Raw genomic sequence first — 20800 nt, forward strand, 5'->3', positions numbered from 1 at the left:
TACAAATGACGCTCGATATTTTACTCTGTAACAAACGTTCATGAAGCCACACTTTCAAACGTCCCAAATTTACTCACACACAGTTAAAAGTCTGATTGGGGCTTTATCACATTTTAAACATATATTTAGTAGTCGACGAGTAATACCCACGAGACATGGATGGTGTTTAGTGGTTGCTATGGGAACTAGACAGAAAAGTGAACAACCGGAGAAAGAACATTCGTCTTTGGAGGAATCGTATTTCGACGGTAATTTTTTTTTTTCATTTTGAAGTTTTTAAAATCGAGAATATAATACATATTAATATCCAATAATAGTTTGTTAATTGAAAATACACCGTATATATAAACATTATCTCCGTTTGTTAAAAATCATTAATCAGAACGAAATCCATGTTGATGATTTGTAGTCTTCAATGAAGAAAAACAGCTACTTAGGGATCATTTCTATAAATGCCGTAATCACAAAAGTGCTTCAATCCCCATATTACAGCAATGCTGTAGGTTTGATTTTTGCAACCGGGAGATGGAATAAGAGCTTGCTCTGTCCACTCCACGCATCGGCCCGGTGTTGCAGTACCTCCGGGAACGGTGCATTCGCACTCATCGCTGCTTGGTTCTGTGGCTAGGACCTCTTGGCTGATGACAAGTGTCTCGGCCCTTGGCTTTGTAGTGTATTATAATTTGACGAATAATGGATAATCGATAAAGAATATATAACAATAAACCTTACAAAATCCCCCCCCCACACTGATAAAAGTAAAGACATTGAAAAAAAATCACTGTTTTAAAACCCTAGCAACAAAGAGTATGATAAATGACTTCTTCAACACATTTTAATGCCCTTGGTGACTAATGTCCCATCTCATTACCTGCACCGCTTATCCTCAGTGGGGTCGCGGGGCAATCAGCAATCATCGGGCAGTGGGCAGGGGACACCCTGAAGTGGTTGCCAGTCAAATGCAGGGCACACAGGGACAGACAACTCGCTCGCTCATTCACACCTAGGCACAATTTGGACCGGCCAATCCACCTGAAATGCATGTCTTTGGAATGTGGGAGGAAACCGGAGTGCCCGGAAGAAACCCACGCAAGCACGGGGAGAACATACAAACTCCGCACAGTAAGCTGGATTTGAACCCACACAGGAGGTCCTCAAGACCTTAGAACTGTGCCGCATACACGCTAACCACTGCGCCGCCGTGCTGCCCTGGTGACTAACGTGGATGAAAAAATTAATGCAGATGAAAATACTTGTCTGTACCCTTCCTTTGCACCCATGGATTCACCTCTATTGACACGTATAGTACAGGCGCATCCATTTATATTTTTAACTGAGCACAGTTAAAATCGAAACACCATATTCTGGACGAAATGGAATGCATTTTTTGTTGCCAACCTTTTTTGCAGGCACCACAATGTCGGCCCCGGACCAAGAGCAGACCGAAAACATCAAAACATGCAGCAATCCTGGGAACCCAGTTTTCACCTGCAATGGCCCACCACCTTATAAAAGTTCTCTTCAATCGCCATGGTCCAAACCTCAGAATCCCATGTACAGGACCACCTCCAGTGACTACGGCTTTTATCCACCTACTCCTGAAACAACCCCATGTACATACTATCCTAAGTCACAAAAATTTACTAACCACATGGCCGAGAGTGGGATGTATCGTGATAACTGCTTCAACACAACCCTTGACCGCAGCAGAGTCTATGACTGTCCTAATTTACAACACACTATTTGAATATTGATGTGATCATAAATGGCTTCAAATGTTATATTTGCCGGTTTGGACAAATGTGGTCGCAAGTAATGTTTGATCAGAATGCAAATATATATATATATATTTTCATATTCATCACAATTTGTTATTTACACATTATTTTTCTTGTTTTCATCGTGCTAAGATAGAGATATTTAAATTAAAATATAAACGATAATATAATACGAATACGTTTAGTTTACCAAATGATTTGTTGATTTCTCACCTAATTATGTTAATGTGCTTAAGATAGGATAACTTATTTCAAGGGACTGCCTACTCCTAAAGAATTGGCTCCAGCACAACAAACCAAAAAAGTGAATACAAATTTTGTTTCATTAAGCTCAAATTGATCCTCATAAATCAACTGGCAAGTGTATGTACTATCACCCACCACGTTTTTGTCTCACATTTTTGCAAGACAAAATAATTCAAAAATATTTTACATGATCAACTGTATATCATTAAACGATATTTTCAACCAAGGAATAAATTTACTTTGTTTGAGAGCTTCACAGGTGTGTTCTGGGAAATGTTCAAATTATGCTTGGTCGGCCAAAATGATTTATTTGCTGTATCGGAAATAATATACACCTAAAGATAAACAAAATTAATTTTATTACATGGTACTACATATAATTATATAGTGGAAATATTTATTGTCTCTTTCTTCCAAGTACTTCAGGTGGTGAAATGTGTTCCTTTGTTAAATAGAACTTGAGTTCCTGCTGCAATACCTAAAGTGGAAGTTAATCTGAAGGGTTTCTAGCAGGGGAATGTATAATATTCAGAAAAATAGTCTGTGTAATATAGTGTAATAATCTGTGAAGCCTTTTGGGACTCTTCGTGATTTAGGGCTATACAAATAAAAATGACTTGACTTGACAATTATATTTTATACTGGCCAAATCTAAATAGAGCAAGTGGATTAACAGAAATAGGCACTGTCAGGCTGCACTTGCCCAAGACACACCACAGGACACGGTGCCCCGACGACCCTGGGTGTTTAGGGATCCTTTAAACCATAATAATATGAGTACCAAATTAAAATCCACCTCTTTTTGTTCAATTTCTAAGGTGGCCATTTTTGTCCACGACACAAATATACTGACAAATTATGGCCGTGGTTTCAGAAGGGAGGTAAATTAAATATGTTGTTAGCAGAGCCATCTGCAACTCCAATGTCCTCATCCCTCGACACCAACTCTAAAAATGACTGACCTAAGATATTTCAGATTTACTTTATTGTCATTCGTATACACGTGTATACAGAACGAAATGTCGATACATCTGACCCGCACAGTTACTTTGAACGTCAGCCGGGATAGATAAGATTAACCATGTCTTCGTCAGAATTTTAGCGCAGCAGTTCGTCATCTTGCGGTTCGATGCCACTTCCAGTTGTTAAATGGTCCAGTTTATTGTCCAGAGAGCGAACGTTGGAGAATGGATGGGAGAGGCGTTTAGCCTTTAGCCTAGCTGTTAGCACGGCCCGACAACCTCGCTTCCTCGTCCGGCGGTCACGCCCTGTCTTGCCACTCTGCTTCGCTGCTTTGTATGCCGCTGGGTCCGTGGCTAATAAACACTCCCGAGTGGTGGTAGCACCGAGCGCTTGATGTCTGGATGATCGCATATCCAGCAAAAAAAAACTGCGATCGTATCTTAATCTGCAGTTCGAGCCGACTTTGTGCGCCGTCAAAACTGAGTCGAAGACTGGGTCTTATGGCCGACGTGTAAAAAACTGTTGCGAGCCGATGGAGCCGAACAGGGGCGCCGCCATGACGTGATCAAGATATGGATAAATACAAGGGGATTACACTTGTCAATTCATATTTCACAAACACCCAATGCTGTGACGACAGTAGCAGGAGTCCTTACAGCTTCTTGTTGAAAACTAAATCCACTATGTTGTTATCAATGACAATAAAGACAATTATAGTCTTAACAATGTAAGGAAATCCTTTAAATTGACCCTCCCTTTAAACCAGGGGTCAGGATCCTATGGCTCGCGAGCCATATATGGCTCTTTCTATAAGTACCTGTGGCTCGGAGACAAATTTGATTGCATGCAAATTTTCTCCATCTCTTTCACAACGTGAGCTATTAATCCTGTTCAGATACACACAAATCCAAACCTAAACTGACATTGAAGTAGTGCTTGGCAGAATATATAGGGCACGTTTTTCACTACAATTTACAGTCAAGGTGTCACACGAAAAAAAAAAAAAAAAAAAAAAAAACCTCGTTCTGGCTGTACATCGCTAAAGAATCCGTTATATAAAACCTCACTATATTATCTGTCTTCAGTGTTCAGATACCTTATGATGAATCTACAGAACACACTGTAAATACGCCAAAACACCGGAAGAGAACTTAAAGTTTTTTGATTGGGTGAGTGGGAGGGATGGGTGGAGCTATGCAAAAAGTGCAAGCACTCTCTCCCATCTCTCGCCCTACGCCGTCTGCGCCATAGATAAGCACATCAGGCTCCCTGTTTGCAGAATGTCGTGACGTTTTTACAAAATAACTGCTTACATCTGGTTTTGAAACCAATATGTATGAAAAAAAAGGGTCAAAATGAGTTTAACCGATCTTGAGTAATTGCAAGAAAGACACAAGTTTAAAATGGTATGTTTGATGATTTTGGGACACGGGCTCTGGCATTATTCTCTTTTCATAATTTTTATCAAATCATCAAAAATAAATGTGCTGAAGACTAAGTTTTTGTCTGGGGCGCGGGTTTAGCAATTTAGTAAATTTGTCTCATAATATATGGTGTGGCTCTTTCCCAAAATAAAATTAATATATTTTGCTTTTATGGCTCTTTGAGTCAAAAAGGTTCCCGACCCCTGCTTTAAACAGTAGTGCCGTAGTATCATAACGTTTATTGAATATGTTTTATGGGATTTTTTGAGTCAATATTTTTTATGCATTATATTTTTCAAAGTTTTATTTTATCTAAACTATCATTTTTTGGGGAATTCTCTGTAGGCCTATATATGTTTGTGATATTTTTAAAAGTATAAGTATATCATTTGTTCGTTTGTTTTTCTTTTTGTGATTGTTTTCATTTGGAATACCTTTACCTCAGCCAATTGCTCCCTTTGTAAATAATTGCCATTTGCCTTATTAAGCATTAATAAACCTTACAAAAAGCAGCCCACGTTTACTCACAGCAAGATAGACTAGAATAAAAAACAAAGGGCGATTCGTGTGAAAAATGTTTATTTTATTTACAAAATAAATGACATATATTTCAGTACTACTGTATCGTTCTTAGTTGTTTCCTCACCTGCAGTAAATTTTGTGTTGCTTATAATGCTGTATATTTAAAAAAAGTACAAAAAACGTTATACGGCCACACAATTTGAAATGATAAAAAAAACGCACAAAATCCTGGGAAAACGTATAAATTGACTGGTATGGTTTTCGTGAGTCTCAATCAAGCCATGCACACCCAACTGGAAGCAGCCATGGTCATTGTGACGCTACCTGCCGACGCTACGGAATTTAGCATGCAGCTTCGGCTTCCGAATTTGTCAAACATCTTTCAGTAACAGCCAACAACTGTGCACAATCGAAAACGTCCTTATTGGGTAAATGACTATTTTTATTACCTCGATCACAGACGCACAACGAGTAGTTGATTGCAACTCGTGTTATGGTAACTTGCGGATGGCAGTCACGGTTAGCCTGTCTAGCAGCTGGTTAGCCAGAGCTTATCGTAGCTACTGAGCGTTTTAAGGCTACTTTGGCATTTAAAATCAGCTGAATAGCAAACGTGTAACTGCAATAGTTAGGACTTTTTATTCACTCGTGGTTTTATTTATAGCTTGAGCTGTTGCTTGGTGGGTGGCTGGCAAGCTAACACGCTAACTGTTAAGGATGTTGTCATTTTATTGCAAAAGCTATTTAGTATCGCAATTGTTATTCCTTCTGTTTGAGGTCCCCTTTAACTGCGAGTCTAGTAGACGCGTATGAATAACTACAAACACTAATTGTTATTCACTCCAGAATGTTTTTGCTGCACATTTTCTCCAACTGAATAAATTAATTGTTTATTCGCGTTACCTGCTGTTTTTTGTTTTTTAGTTTTTGAAGTTGTGACAGACCAGGACGACTGGATCAGAACTTAATGATGCGTATGATGATTAAAGACATCCTCACATCACCTGACACCTCTTGGTCAAGTAACCCAGATAAATGCTGCTAAACTGGTTTCCGAATCTGTGTTTTGGAGTCACAATGGTCATTTGTGGTAATCAGACCTTGTCCTTCGGGACAAAAATCACACAGGACAATGCTCACCTAATGATATGATAGTAGCTTCTTGGATCAGTGACTTTGCCTGTAGGAGCTTTGTGCAGGTTCTGCTATTCCTTTCCTCGACAAAAACATTTTCTTCCCCATTGGGGACCCTTGCCTGTTTCCTCACTGCCCCCGAGACTATGGGCAATAGCTGCGTGTGCTGGGAGGATAGCGATGGAGAGGACCATCACAATGGGACATTAAGGGCATCTCGAGGACAAGCCAGGCGAGTGGACCAGGGTACGGGAACAGGTGTTGATGTGGGAGAGTCTCGTAACAGTCGCCCAAGGGACCCGGTCAGACCTCCGCGTAGGGGCCGCGGCCCCCATGAGCCAAGGCGGAAGAAGCAGAATGTGGATGGCCTGGTGCTGGACACACTTGCTGTCATCAGGACCCTTGTAGACAAGTAAATGAGCCTTTTCTATTAACACATTTTCATTTAAAAGACTCTGCTCCTCAAGGATCATTAACTAAATTAATAATATGTGAGAACATCTATGAAGAAATTTCCTCCTGTATTTTCCTGACTGTAAGGTGCACCTCAAAACTCTAATTTGGCCAGGAATTTTAAAGACCGTCTTATGACACAGTCCACCTTATATAACTGATGAATATAAAATTGGAAATGCATACAGCACTTATTTGTATGTGATACTACTTGAGGTATTACAAATGTTACCAAATGTGTGCAATGATTGATCTTTCAAAAAATATCGCTGACAAAAATTCGACTAGGGCTTCACGATTCTCAAATTTAATAGCTCTGTAAAACTGTTTGCAGGAAATTAATACGAATTTCAACACAATTAAATTGACTTAATTTTTCACTCAAACTGAAATTTAAAATTTCAGGAAATAAAACTAGGCTTAACAGAAACTCGTATGAAGGTACATAACTAAAATAGCTGCCTGAAATGTTTTACAGTAAGTGAGAATTTTAACACAACTAACATGATTAGTCTTTCTCTTAAACAAAAAAACAAACAGCAGGAAATAAAATTAATCTTGGTTGCAACTCGTATAAAGGTAAATAAAACTTTAATAACTCCCTTAAAACCTTTTACAGTAAATCCATTACAATTTTTCAAAACAACTAAGATCAATCTTTCACATAACCCAACAACTTACAGATGTAAATCAAGCTTAGCTGGAACTTGCTTAAAGATGCATAAAAACTTAAATAGCTCCCTGCATTTTACTCTGCAACAAACTTTCATGGAAACACTTTAGTAGTATTTGGTTTTTAAAATAATGGATAAAAATGGGCTCAAAAATTCCCATAAAACATCTTCAATAAGTAAAAATGGAAATACAACCAACATGACTAATTAACTTAAAACAAACGGTGCATTGACATGTCAACAGGTCTGGCGAATTAAGAAGTGTGGGCATTCATGTTTTACAGCCAGATAAGAGCTAATATAGCAGTCTTCACCTAAACGTGCCTCTCTGAAATAAGGTAACTACACTTTTTATGCTATCTCTTAATCACTTTTCTACCGTGGACAGAGGTATGTCGGCACAAGTTCATGCTTTGGTCACTCTGCCCCCGGTCGCTTACCCAATCAAAAAGCGCTAAGTGGTTAGCAGGAGGGAGTCGATGCGTAGGGCTGCATGATTACCCGAAATTTTATCGACATTACGTGACGTATTGCGATTGGGCAATTGTATCTCACTGCGCTTTTTTCAACGATTTATGGACAGCAACCCTAACAAAGTTCCCCAGAAGAGGGCGCTGTTTACTTAATTTTTTTTGCTTGGAGAATATGGACAGTTTTGGTCTCTTTTGAAAGGTAACACTCGGAAGTTTTGTCCCTAACTAAAATAATCACTGCAAGTGCTGAGTAATGTAAGTTGGAACACACAAAAATGGTAGGCTTTTATTCTCGCCTGTTTTTTTTTTTTTATTTTTTTTTTTTTCTCAATCGGCTTAGCATGGGCATATTGGCTGGAAAATAGTTGTACAATTCCATGAAGCCTTACCTTGTCCTAGGCAAAACTTGATCAGTCTGAAAAACTAAACATAAGTATTTTGCACATTTTTCTGAGGGTATGTATGTCTAGGCATTTCCGAAAGTGGCCACTTGGAGATTCCAAAAGGAGTAGTGACTGGTGACATTATACAGACATGTCTTTGCTTCTTAACAGTCTTGACGGCTCAAAGGCGGGTTAAAGCATGTCACTAGTATTAACACTTGGATGCATAAGTGGGATCAACCATGGGTTGTTATTCTTCAAAATCTTTAAAAATAAAAAAAACAATCGCCATATTCCAGTTATTTTTCATATATCATGTGTATGACTTGATGCGAATAGTACTCGTATTTTTTCCCCACTCATGAAAAAGTGTATGTACTGGTAGGTCATGCATCTAAGGGTTAAGTACCTACAAAAAACTAGTACAGCAAATGCACTTTCCTTTCAAATCGGAAATCACATCGAAATGGCAATGCAGGTCTGAAAAATGGCAATTAAGTTTTCTCTCCCAAATCGTGCAGCCCTAGTCGATGCTGATACTAATACACAGGTGTCAAACAGGCGGCCCGCGGGCCAGATCAGGCCCGCCAAGGGATTGAATCCGGCCCGCGAGACAACATTTAGAGAAGCGCAAGAGAAAAACAAGCTGCAGGTTGAAATATGTCAACTTGATTTGCCAAAGCCAGGTGCCTCTCACAAAGACTCCGTACTTGTATTTATTTCTCTCTCTCTCTCACACCTTTTTTCCCACTCTGTCTCTTAAACTCTCTGTGTCTCTTTTTCTCTGCCTTTGTTGCTCTTTCTCTTTCTCTCTGTGGTCTTTTTAACTTATTTTGCGCTAACTTCATTTTTTTCCTTTTCTTTCTCTCTTCCTACCCTTTGCGCTTTCTTTTCTCTTTTCTCTCCTTCGGTCTTTCTATTTCTCTTTGGATTTCTATCTTCCTCTCCCTTTCTTTCCCCCTCTTTCACGACTTCTCTCTTTATCTCTTTTGTTTCTCACGCTCTCCCCCTCTTTCTTTGTCCTGCCCTCTCTTTTCCCTCCCTCTTTCTCTTATTTCTTCATCTCTCTTTTTCTTTATCTTTAATCTACTAGTCCGGCCCCCGACAGAATGTTTGTTCTATCGTGTGCCCCCCGAGTTAAAATGAGTTTGACACCCCTGTACTAATATCTGTCAAATTCCCAAATGTCAGTGCTGATAATGGGCCCACCCAATAATCGGTTGACCTCTTGTGGCCAGTGCAGGTATGGCAATCTTGTTCAAGTTGAAGCATGGATTCCAGTCAACAATGTTACAGAATCATTGGCAAAGTTAAAGCTGGATACCTTATTAAGACAACAACCCTGCCAAATAATGATTTATAAAAGAAAATCTTGAAAATGATCAGGGTGCCCAAAGTCTTTTTACAACTGTACATAATGATTGAGGTACTGGCTTTTTAAATGTCAGAAAATGTATAAAAAAAAAACCAAAACTTTACTGGAGGAATATAGAAATCCTCCAGCAAGCGTTTTCAACCTTTTTCACGCTTATTGTTACTAATTTGCACAAAGGCCACCCAATTTAATATGAAATTCTAAAATAACAACTTAGCATGTTATTATGTTGTTTTATTATTACCAGGCTTATTATTTGACGCACGTTTAAATAGACTTAGTAGTCTACTAAAAAAACCAAAAACATTCTACTAGAAAATCACAATGACCCAGCACTGGTGAGCTAGTTTCAGAACAGGTTCGCAGACACCTTCGCTGTCCTTAAAGGGCACTTGTTGCAGACTCCTGTCTTACTGTGCCTACTGTTAAGAAAATATTAATCTGAAAGTTGGAAAATTCAAAATCAAACAAACTTTTAATCAATGAAAACGTTAATCCTTTTTTTTTTTTTAAATTGTAGGTGTTTAATTTGTACAACAGTTGTGAACAGTTATTGTTTTCTGATTTTTATATTTCATTAATTTTTAAACATTTTGCATAAATAGGTACTTTGTTAAAAATATTGAAAACTGCACTCCAGTTTTGTTATTGGATGATTATTTTACTCATGTATTTTTTTTTTTATTTTTTTTTTTACCAGCGATCAAGAGCCACCATATTCCATGATCACTTTACACGAAATGGCAGAGACAGGTGAGAACATTGACAATTGGAAACAAGACGATTGCAAGCAGACTTGCAAATGTATTTTATAATTTAGTGTCACCAACACATTTATTGTCTCAATTTTCCACAATCACTAGTGTTGTTTAATGTAGTATGTGATCTAACTACATTTTCATTGAGTACACCTTTCAGTTTAAGTGAAAAGTACACTTTTACTACAGGCCTCTTTATTTCTCAAACCCATAACCCTCTGCCAATTGATTAGTTGCCACAGCATGTGGTGCAGAAGTTTTTAAGGAGTATTTTTTTTTGTCACTTCACGTTTTCCTGCTACATTTTTTCTCATCTTAGGAGCAATTTTATTTGACACCATAGCAAATCCCGGGTGCTTGAAATCTTTAAATGCTTCAATTCTAATCTTAAATTTTCAAAGTCAGGAAACTGCTCGGATTTTGGGTGATGTGTTTGAATATTCTTGGAATTTGTGCCACTGCCATTTAAAGACCACACAATCAATAAAGAATTATTCTTAAAAAGAGCGTGAAAATAACGCTGACACCCCTGCTCTAGTGGCTTGACTATATGGCATTGTCATGTGAAGCGTACTGGTCGCAACCAAGAGGACAGCTATATTTAGAAAACTGACTGTTTTGGCTCAGCTCACTGTGAAGGACTCTGAAACCGCTCCTCAGATTATTTTTTTCATGACATATTATCAATAATGAAACATTGTGCAGGAAATTGTTTAGTAATTTATTTAATGTTTTGCTGGTGATACCTGCAAAACCACATTAAATACAAATTAAAATATACACAGACCTACAAATTTGTTTTTGTAAAATACAAAACAGTTTGAGCTTTTTACACCCTTAATCGATTTAAAGTCGAACAACAACACAGAATCCCTGAAAATGCAAAACAATAAAAACAAATTACAACTATTAACATATAAGTTCCACAAATAAATGATAAAATGCTAAACATTTCACTTTTTACAGTTCTTTTTTTAGCCAATTTGGACTCAGATCTTCAGAAAAACACTCAAAAATATAATTTGAAAAGAAGTGAAAGAAAAAGATCATCAGTCTCAAAGATTGAACGCACTCTCCTTCGGAGCAATCAATATCATTAAAATGAGTCCTAATTTGGCCTAAATTTCTGCTTTTTTCATACATACAGTACTTTCTTTCTTTTTATTCTTCCTTATTAAAGTCAATTATTACCCTACACCTATAGAGCACTTTCTGTGTTTGTAAACAATTGCGACGTAGCCAAGCTCCGCAAGCATTTTTGAGTCAGAATTCATGTCAGTTTATAGCAGCGCTTTGACACATTGTAGATTATAGATGGGGACAGCTCAAAATAGCACAAAGAATGTGCTAGCAGCAAGATTGGTCCTTTATTTTAGTCATCAAAGTTAAAAAAAAAAATGTTTTCTTTTGATTGGCGCTGGTTCTTCCTTTGAAGGTAATGGATAAATTGGCATTGAAAGTGCTTGAAAAGTGTTTTAATTATGCCATTATAAAGGTGTAGAAACCCTGTCAAAAGTGTGGGTTCTCCCCTTTCCTGCATGAGTTTTCTCCAGACTCTCCGGTTTCCTCCCGCATTCCAAAACCTGAATGGCAGGTTGATTGGTGACCCCCATTTCTTTCTATTCCCTGCTATTTGCTGGAAATCAGTTCTGACAGTCCCCTGCCCCCAGCCCGATGTTGTAAAGTTAATGGATGAATTAATATTATTTTATGAGTGGATTTTAAAAGCCTAAAGTCGAAATTTTGACGCCCACCCAATTGAATAAGTTCCTCCCGACTATAGGTATTATTGGCCAAGCATGTGTCCAGAAAAGAAAGTTACATAGACAAGAGAACGGTAAAATAAAAATCGGCCAAAGAGCTTTGAGCTGGTGCGTCCATGCGCCCCGCCATTATCTCTACAGCTGTCATTGGATTTGTCTGCATTAATATACTTGAGTGGCAGTCAGCAGCGCACATATAATGCCTCTAGTTTGGTATGCTGAAATTGTTTACTTATGCCTTTTTTTATACAAATCAATAAACACTGCCAGATCAATGAGTACACATCGTTTAATGACGTTTGAAAAAAATCCTATACCTACAGCACTGCTCAATTCTGTAATTACAGTGAACAAAATAAGTATTCGAACAACTTGCTATTTCCCCCACATAGAAATCATGGAGGGGTCTGAAATTTTCATCGTAGGTGCATGTCCACTGTGAGGGGAAATTAAAAATAAAAATCCAGAAAACACAATGCATACTTTTTTAATGATTTATTTGTGTGATATTGCTGCAAATAAGTATTCGAACACCTGGGAATATGAATGTTAATATTTGATTAGCTTTTGTTTACTATTACACAAGTCAAACATTTCTGCTAGTTTTTCACCAGGTTTGCACACACTGCGGGAGGGATCTTGACCCTCTCCTACATACAGTCTACATACTCTTCTCCAGATCAGTCTGGTTTCTGGGCTGTCGCTGAGAAACATTGTGTTTGAGCTCCCTCCATAGATTTTCGATTGGGTGCAGGTCTGGAGACTGGCTGGGCCATGCTAGAACCTTGCTTCTTACGGAGCCAATCCCTGGTTGGCGTTTTATTTGAAGACCCAGCCACGAACTGTCTCCAATGCTCTGACTGATGGAAAGAGGTTGTCTCTCAAAATTTTATAATACCCCCAGTCATCCTCTCTTTAATGCGGGGCACTCGTCCTTTCCCATGTGCAGAAAAACACCCTCAAAGCATAATGCTACTATCCCCATGCTTCAGTGTAGGGATGGTGTTCTACGGATTGTACTCTTCATTCTTCTTCCCTCAAACACGCTTAATGGAATTATGACCATTAAGTTGTATTTTTGTCTCATCTGACCACAAAACTTTCTACCATGATTCCTCAGTATCATCCAAATGATTATATGCAAACCTAATACGGGCTTTGACATGTTCAAGCAGGGGAACCTTTCGTGCCATGCATGATTTCAAATCATGACGTCCTGGTCTATTACCTACAGTAATCTTGGAAACTGAGATCTCAGGTCATTGACCAACTGCTGTCTTGTAGTTTCGGGCTGATTCCTCACCTTTCTTAGAATTATTGAGACCACACGAGGTGATATCTTGCCTGGGGTTCCACTCCGATCGACCGTGTTTAGCTTCTTCCATTTTCTGCTGATTGCTCCAACAATGGACCTTTTTTTACCAAGCTGCTTGGCAATTACCCTGTAGCCCTTTCCCATCTTGTGGAGGTGTACAATTTTGTCTCTGGTGTCTTTGGACAGCTCTTTGGTCTTCGCCATGTTACAAGTTAAAGTCTTAATTATTGTAGGGGTGTACACGTGTCTATGCAGCTAACAACCTCAAACGGGTGCATCTGATTCAGGATGATACATGGGGGGCAGGTGGACTTTTAATGGGCGGACTAAGAGGCCTTTCACGGTCAATTCTGGATGATACACAGGTGTTCAAATACTTATTTGCAGCTGTATCTCACAAATTGTTGGAAAATCATGCTTTGTGGTTTCTGGACTTTTTTTTTTTTTTTTTTTTTTTTTTTTTTTAGTTCATATTTCTCACAGTGGAGATGGGCCTACGATGAAAATTTCAGATCCCTGCATGGTTTCTAAGTAGGTGGAATATTAAAATAGCAGGGTGATCAAATACTTATTTTCTTCATCGTATGTAGCGTTAAAAAGTATTTTTACATGGTCCACCTGTTATTACTTTCGAGACCCACAACTGGAAATGGAATAGAGTAGAATATACCTTTATTGTCATTGTTACAAAATGTGTTAACATATTGTGACCAACGAAATTGGGCATAACACTCCAGTATCACACATTCACAGTGAGGTAAAAAAGCCAAGAAGATAAGGTTATAAAACAAGGATATAGTTATAGTTTACACAATATTTACACAAATGTCTGCATGTAGGATGTTACATACAGTTTGGTATCGTAAGGGTTTGTGCAATTATGCATTTGGTGCAAAAATATTTATCATACTGCAAAAAAATAGCCAACATATGCATTTGGTGCAAAAAAGTAGTCATCATAGTGCAAAAAAAATAGTCAACATTGTGCAAGGTCAGCAGTCAACATGTGCAAGAAACATAGACATGAGTACCATTGTTTGTTTGTTTTTTTTTTTTTTTGTTTTTTTGCAAGAGTTTTTCAGTTTTTTTGTGCGGTGTCTGTTTAGGGTGGCAATGGCTCTGGGGAAGAAACTGTCTCTAAGTCTGTTAGTTTTTGTTTTGTGTGACCTGTAGCGCTTGCTGGAAGGCAGCAGGTCAAAGAGGTGGTGGCCGGGTTGAGAAAAGTCCTTGATGATGATTTCTGCTCTGCTGAAGTAGCGAGAGCAGGCAATGTCCTCCAGACTGGGCAGAGGGCAACCAATGATTTTCTGGGCTGTTTTGATGACCCTCTGGAGCGTTTTCCTGTCTGCTGCCGTGCACCCAGCATACCACACCGTAATGCAGTACGTTAGAATGCTCTCCACTGTGGCTTTGTAAAAGGACACCTGCAGCTGCTGTTTTAGATGATTTTTCCTGAGCACTCTCAGGAAATGCAGTCGCTGCTGGGCCTTCCCTACCCCCGCTCTGGTGTTTGCAGACCAGGAGAGGTCGTCGGAGATGTGCACACCCAGAAATTTGAAGGAGTGGACTTTCTCTACACAGTCTCCTTTTATGATGAGTGGTGCTGGATATCTGCCATTCCTTCTGAAGTCCAGTATCAGTTCTTTTGTTTTTGTGGTGTTCAGTATGAGGTGCTTTTCCGAACACCACGTTGACAGTGACTCCACCTCATCCCTGTACGCCGCCTCGTCCCCTTCAGAGATTACGCCGATCAAGGTGGTATTGTCGGCGAACTTAATGATTGTGTTTGTGGCGTGTGTCGGTGAGCAGTCTAAGGTGTAGAGGGTAAAAAGCAGGGGGCTCAGTGCACAACCTTGGGGGGAGTCAGTGTTTGGGTGGGAGAGACGTGGTTACTGAGTTTCACGGACTGTGGGCGGTTTGAGAGGAAGTCCATTATCCAGTGGCAGATGGAGGGAGAGAGTCATAGGTGTGCAAGTTTCTCCACCAGGATCTCCAGGATAATGGTGTTGAAGGCTGAGCTGAAGTCCAGAAAGAGCAATCTGACGTAGCTCCCCCGGTGGTCCAGGTGTTTCAGCACGGTGTGAAGTGCTGTGTTTATGGCGTCAGTGGAGCAGTTTGCCCTGTAGGCAAACTGATGGGGGTCCAGTGTGAGTGGCAGGGAGTTTTTGATGTACTGGGACACTAACCTCTCGAAGCGCTTAATGACCACAGGCGTAAGAGAGACAGGCCTGTAGTCGTTGAGGCTTTCCACTGCTGAATTTTTGGGGATGGGAATGATGGTGGAGGTTTTGAGGTGATGTGGGACGGTCGCCTGTGACAGGAACCGGTTAAAGATGGTGGTGAAAACCCCAGCCAGCGGATCGGAACAGTCCCCGAGTACCCTCCCTGGTAATCCATCCAGGCCAGCTGCCTTCCTGGGGTTTATAGATTTTAGCACACGCCTAACTTCATGCTCCTGAAATGTGAGTGTGTTGCTGCTGGTTGTTGGTGGGTATGTTGTGGCTGTTTGTGGCCTTCCAGCTTCAAAGCAAGCAAAGAACTGATTAAGGTCCGCAGCTAGTGAAGCATCAGCCTCAACAGTTGCCAGATTGTGGCCTCTGAAGTTAGTGATGTGTTGAAGACCCTGCCACATCCTCCTCTAGTCATTCCCAGCGAAGAGGCGCTCGATACTCCTCGTGTAGGCTGCCTTTGCTTCCTTAATGCCTTTCTTCAGGTCAGCCCTGGCCACACTGTAAAGGCATTGTCTCCAGACCTGAAGGCGGTGTTGCGCTGTTTGAGGAGGTTGCGCACCTGGAGGGATGTAAACAGCTATCACAATGAGCACAGTTAGCTCTCTCGGTAGATGGAATGGTCTACATGATACTGCTAGAAACTCTATATCGGGCGAGCAGTGTGTATCAATGATTCTGCTGTTATTGCACCACGCGTTATGCACGTAAACGCATAGTCCCCTACCTCTTTTTTTACCGGAGTCTTCGTTGTGGTCGTGTCGGTGTAGCGGGCGTCCTGCTAGCTGGACTGCAGCGTCAGGGATCCGCGGGTTAAGCCAAGACTCCGTGATCACAAAAATACTGCAATTCCGTACGAAGCTGTTGGTAACTATCCGCAGCTCATGTTCACTAATTTTGTGAACGATGGATCAGGCATTGGTCAGGAAAATACTCTGAAGCGCTTGTTGGTGTGGTCGCCTTCTTAGCTTCTCCGCTAGGCCTCCCCGAGAGCCTCGTTTTTGCTTACGTTCCCTCCGCCGTCTCCATCGCTTGTCGGGCGGGCAGATCACCCAGGGAGATCCCGGTGGTCTTCGTATGTCCTTTTGGGATGTTGTTGTTTGTGTTGTAGTCGTGAAATGAGTCAAAGTCTAATCTTAGTCCCAGGTTAATAAATTCCTGGCGACTTAAGGTGATTGTTGCCGAGCAAGTATTTATCAAAGAAAAGATGAGAGATAAAAGAACACTAAAAGTAAAAAGATTTACTGGAGAGACATGTGAAGCCGCTGCATTCGCGCGCCATCTTGAATCCTGCGGGGAAAGAAAATATCCTATTTAAATATTTACATAATTTAGTGTAATTGTATCTTTTTGAGTTCCTAAATCACACTTTTAAAACGATGGGAACACATGAAAAATGGGAAGCAAATCCATATTCCTAATTACATGGCAATAGTTTATGCTCCAGTTTAAAATTATTTAGCTTTAAAATATATTCAATATGTAATTGTAATCCTGTGCAGTCCTTTGAGACATTTTTGTGATTAAGGGCTGTATAAATAAATGTGACTTGACTATTCATCATGTTATTGACTCTCCATTTTTGTGTATTTTCTTGAAATCCATCAAAAAATGTGGTCAGCTTTTGATGAGTAAAAAAAAAATCCACGAATAATAAATAAAATGTATCAAACACTTTTTACTGTTAAAATTAGTAACGATTTGAAAGGGAATGAGCCATTTTTTCAACTCTAACAATTTTTCATGATTTGATCCATTTTTGCCCGACTAGTCCTGTAAATTTGTCCAGTAGTGCCTCCCTATGTGTTGCATAAAAAGTAGCTAGTCTGTTGCAATGCCCCTGATCATTAGTAATGTTGCAGCTTGTGTTTTTCTTTTCTTAGATGATGGCTGGCTAGAAGTTGTCCAGTCTCTGATTCGAGTCATACCATTAGATGACCCACTTGGACCCGCAGTCATCACCCTTCTTTTGGATGAGTGTCCCTTGCCCACTAAGGTGAAATATGGATTCAATTCATTGATAACAAATGATCCCAGCTGGCTTAATTGAACCACATTGATTGAAAACTAGTGGGCGACCAAAGTTTGAGTCCCATAATTATGAATAAGATTTATATGTGGTTGGACTAAAAAGATTCTGCTACATTTTTCAGTTGTCTTTTTTTTCTGCCATATTATGACCATAGGGCGCGCAACTGTGATAATAGGCGCAGTCTCCGTAGGTGGTTCTATTTCTGTATTCAACACATATACACAGAGTGCACTGCCTGATAGGGTGAGGATGCCTTGCATGAAAACAGATGGAGAAAAGGTTTGCGTATAATGGATAAGTAAATAAATACAATGGGAGCAAAACTGAGTTTGGTGGTGGTTTATTCAAGTATTGATCACAAAGTATAACACATGGATAAAAACTTGTCTGAGTTCGTTTTTCAGCCACCTCCACTTGCAAACCATCCATTCATTCATCTTCAATTCTTCTGCGGCTGCTCGGTTCCATGTACTTCCGCATACTGTAAAAATCAACAACTATAGCGGACAAGAGCACGTAAAGCGTTCAATGGAAGGGAAAGTGCGGTTTTGGATTAATTATTATTTGGTGGGACAACTCTGCTCCGGCTCAGGTAGCCCAATAACTTTCAAATTGTGCTACGGTGTTTGCATCATGAGTACTTCCGCAAACAATGCATTGCGTGTGATGTCACGTGTCCTCTTCTGCGCAAGTGGGAATGATGGTGTTCACACAGGAGACGCATACAAGTTACATCGGTTTTCACCCAAAATCAGAATAGAGCATTATGCTCTGCAGGGTGAATGGCAGCCCCACGGTGTCCTCAGCTGCATCCGCAGCTTTACATCACACACCGGCATACCGCACGATAGCGTGCCACACAATTTGGGGAAAATCTGAGACTTTAGCGTGCCTTATGGTCGTGAAAATGCGGTAATAATTCACTGATTTACTTTGGTGGCATCATGGCGTGACCACAATTACTGAACTATCAAAACAGAGAGCAGACGCATGTTTCATGTCTACCCACAATTCACATAGCTTTGGAAAGAGGCGTTTACTTTGGACCATTGGAAAATGTTAATTCAATAAGAATTTGCTGTCCGATGAACATTTTTCGCTATGGCTAAAAAGTGTGCCAAGTAATGTGTATGAGGCACGATGTATTGTGTGCATGAGGTTTGTTTTTTGTTTTATTTGTATCATTTTTTTGTTGTTTTTGTTTACATAGTTTTAAATTTGAATTCAAAAGGGTTAAAGTCTAAAAAAAACTATAATTTAACTTGCTTTAAGATGTTTGAACCCTGGTTTGCTTCACGTGGGAAGTTTTGTGAGAAAAGTGGCTACTTATTTAATATTAGGAGTAAGGAAATGGAGAATTGTCAACTGAAGTCGTGTCAGGTTTTTCCCTTTTTATTATTTTTTTTAATAAATCAAAAGTGTGTGTGTGTCTTTAACTTCACACTTTTATAAACCACTAGCTGGCATTTGGCTATGGTTTACTTGCTAACATTTCAAAGCTAAGTATTCTGGTTGAGTAGTTTAAATTTGTAAATACTTAGTTTGTGTGGGACATTGTATACTTTTGTCCCTGAAGTTGGTTGGTTTCCACTAAGCCAAGTGCGAGTCAAGTAATGTTTATTTGGATAGCCCTTAATCACAGAAAGTCTCAAAGAGCTGCACAGACCAGATTATTGCAAACCACAGACTATTATTACACTATCCCGTGGTCTAAAACCTACATGAGGGCAAGGAAAAACTCAAAAACCTCAACATGAGGAAAATGAAGAAACCTTGAGAGGGACCACACATGAATTATCCCCCCTTCCAGGATGACCAGGCTGCAATGGATGTTGCAATAATAAACAGCTATTGTTAACATAAAATATAGGTTATTCATATGCTAAAGAATAGAAGTGTGATTTAAGCTTAGATGTAAACATTTCCACTGAGGTTGCAGATCGAATCTCAGGGGGAAGAGAATTTGACAGCACCGGGGCCCGAATGGAGAATGCTCTCAAAACTTGAGATCTCTAGTAGACCAGCATTTTCAGAGCGAAGGCTTCGGACCGAAAACATAGGTGGAGATTAAATCTGAAAGATATGAGGGAGCAAGTCCATGCATGATTTTGTATACTATCAAGCCTTCGTTCCGAGAGCGCCGGTCTCCTGGTGATCCCAAGAGCCAAGAAGTGTTCCGCTGGTTCGAGAGCATTCTCCATCCGGGCACCGGTGTTGTGGAATGCTCTTCCCCCTGAGATCCGATCTGCAACCTCGGTGGAAATGTTTAAATCTAGGCTTAAAACTCACTTCTACTCTATAGCATACGAGTAACTTAATCTTCTTATATGTAATAACTTGTGAAGCCCTTAGAGACTAATTGTGATTAAGGGCTATACAAATAATGACTTGACTTGACTTGAATCAACAGAACCTTAAAATCACATCTTAAATAACAGGGGGCCAATGCAGGTTAGCTAAAAATCGGGGTAATGTGATCAAACTTTCTTGTCTTAGTTAAAAGCCTTGCTACAGGATTTTGTACCAGCTGAAGGCTCTTGATTTTGGACTTTGGGAGACTGGAGAGTAGTGCATTACAGTAATCGAAACGGGAGGTAACAAACGCATTAATTATAATCCCCGCATCCCACTGAGACAGCATTGGATGAATTTTAGCAAAGTTGCGAAGATGGAAAAAAGCTGTGCTAGTAATATTCTTAATGTGTGTTGGGAAAGATAGATTGGGGTCAAATGTGACACCTAAATGTATGAGTGTCACTTTGGATGATAATAATTTTTTCAATTTTCAGAGCAGTTTTTGAAAACGAGTATTTAGATGGACCAATAACGCAAGAAGTTGAGTGACATCCATTCTTTTATCTCAGTGAGGCAGGCCTCCAAATTTCCACAGTTGAGTGTGGCAGATTCCTCCATCGGAGGATATATAGTTGAGTGTCATCTGCGTAGGAATGGAATCTGATATTATACTTGCGAATAATATTACCTAATGGAATGATGTAAATGCTGAAAAGAAGGGGGGCCAAATACTGAACCCTGCGGAACACAACAGGTAACACTAAAGGGCTCAGATGTCATTTCACCATATTTAACAGTGTGCCCTTTCTGAGAGGTATGATCTGAACCTAAAAAGGACATTTCCTGAGAGACCAAGCCATTTTTCCAACCGTTCTAGTAAGATATTATGATCCCAGTGTTCTTGTTTGCCAGCGTCCTAGACGCATCATTTTTGCTGGGGACGCATAGTGTCGAATCAACGTGCGTCGCCGGGACGCAACTTTT

General features: G+C 39.8%; 2 protein-coding genes and 1 pseudogene across 4 annotated transcripts in view; all 3 read left to right on the top strand.

The window, feature by feature from the left end:
• Positions 1–26: 26 nt before the first annotated feature.
• On the top strand, positions 27–2280 carry pierce1 (piercer of microtubule wall 1). Its single transcript, XM_088341112.1, has 2 exons — positions 27–248; positions 1410–2280. Exons 1-2 carry the CDS (start codon positions 41–43, stop codon positions 1745–1747), a joined length of 546 nt encoding a protein of 181 aa, XP_088197238.1. The 5' UTR covers positions 27–40; the 3' UTR covers positions 1748–2280.
• Positions 478–601, top strand: LOC148363455 (U2 spliceosomal RNA; annotated as a pseudogene).
• A 2896-nt stretch (positions 2281–5176) lies between the features above and the next one.
• Positions 5177–20800, top strand: part of rspry1 (ring finger and SPRY domain containing 1) — an 88491-nt gene continuing 72867 nt past the window's right edge. For all 3 annotated transcript variants that reach the window (XR_015851001.1, XR_015851002.1, XM_088341110.1), the window contains exons 1-4: positions 5177–5361; positions 5858–6479; positions 10126–10178; positions 17373–17485. Coding sequence is in view for 1 of the 3 variants with exons in the window: in XM_088341110.1 (XP_088197236.1) it covers positions 6082–6479; positions 10126–10178; positions 17373–17485 (564 nt within the window). In the remaining 2 variants the exon portion in view is untranslated. The remainder of the gene's footprint in view (positions 5362–5857; positions 6480–10125; positions 10179–17372; positions 17486–20800) is intronic.

This window comes from Urocampus carinirostris, chromosome 7, assembly GCF_059441175.1.
Source record: "Urocampus carinirostris isolate Australia breed hairy pipefish chromosome 7, RoL_Ucar_1.0, whole genome shotgun sequence".
In the NCBI taxonomy this organism is placed as follows: domain Eukaryota; kingdom Metazoa; phylum Chordata; class Actinopteri; order Syngnathiformes; family Syngnathidae; genus Urocampus; species Urocampus carinirostris.

Bases quoted from the DNA above. Each gene is read 5' to 3' on its own strand.
- pierce1 (XM_088341112.1), top strand. From the start codon at position 41: ATGAAGCCACACTTTCAAACGTCCCAAATTTACTCACACACAGTTAAA. The intron at 249-1,409 runs GTAATTTTTTTT...CCTTTTTTGCAG, and splicing joins GGAGGAATCGTATTTCGACG to GCACCACAATGTCGGCCCCG.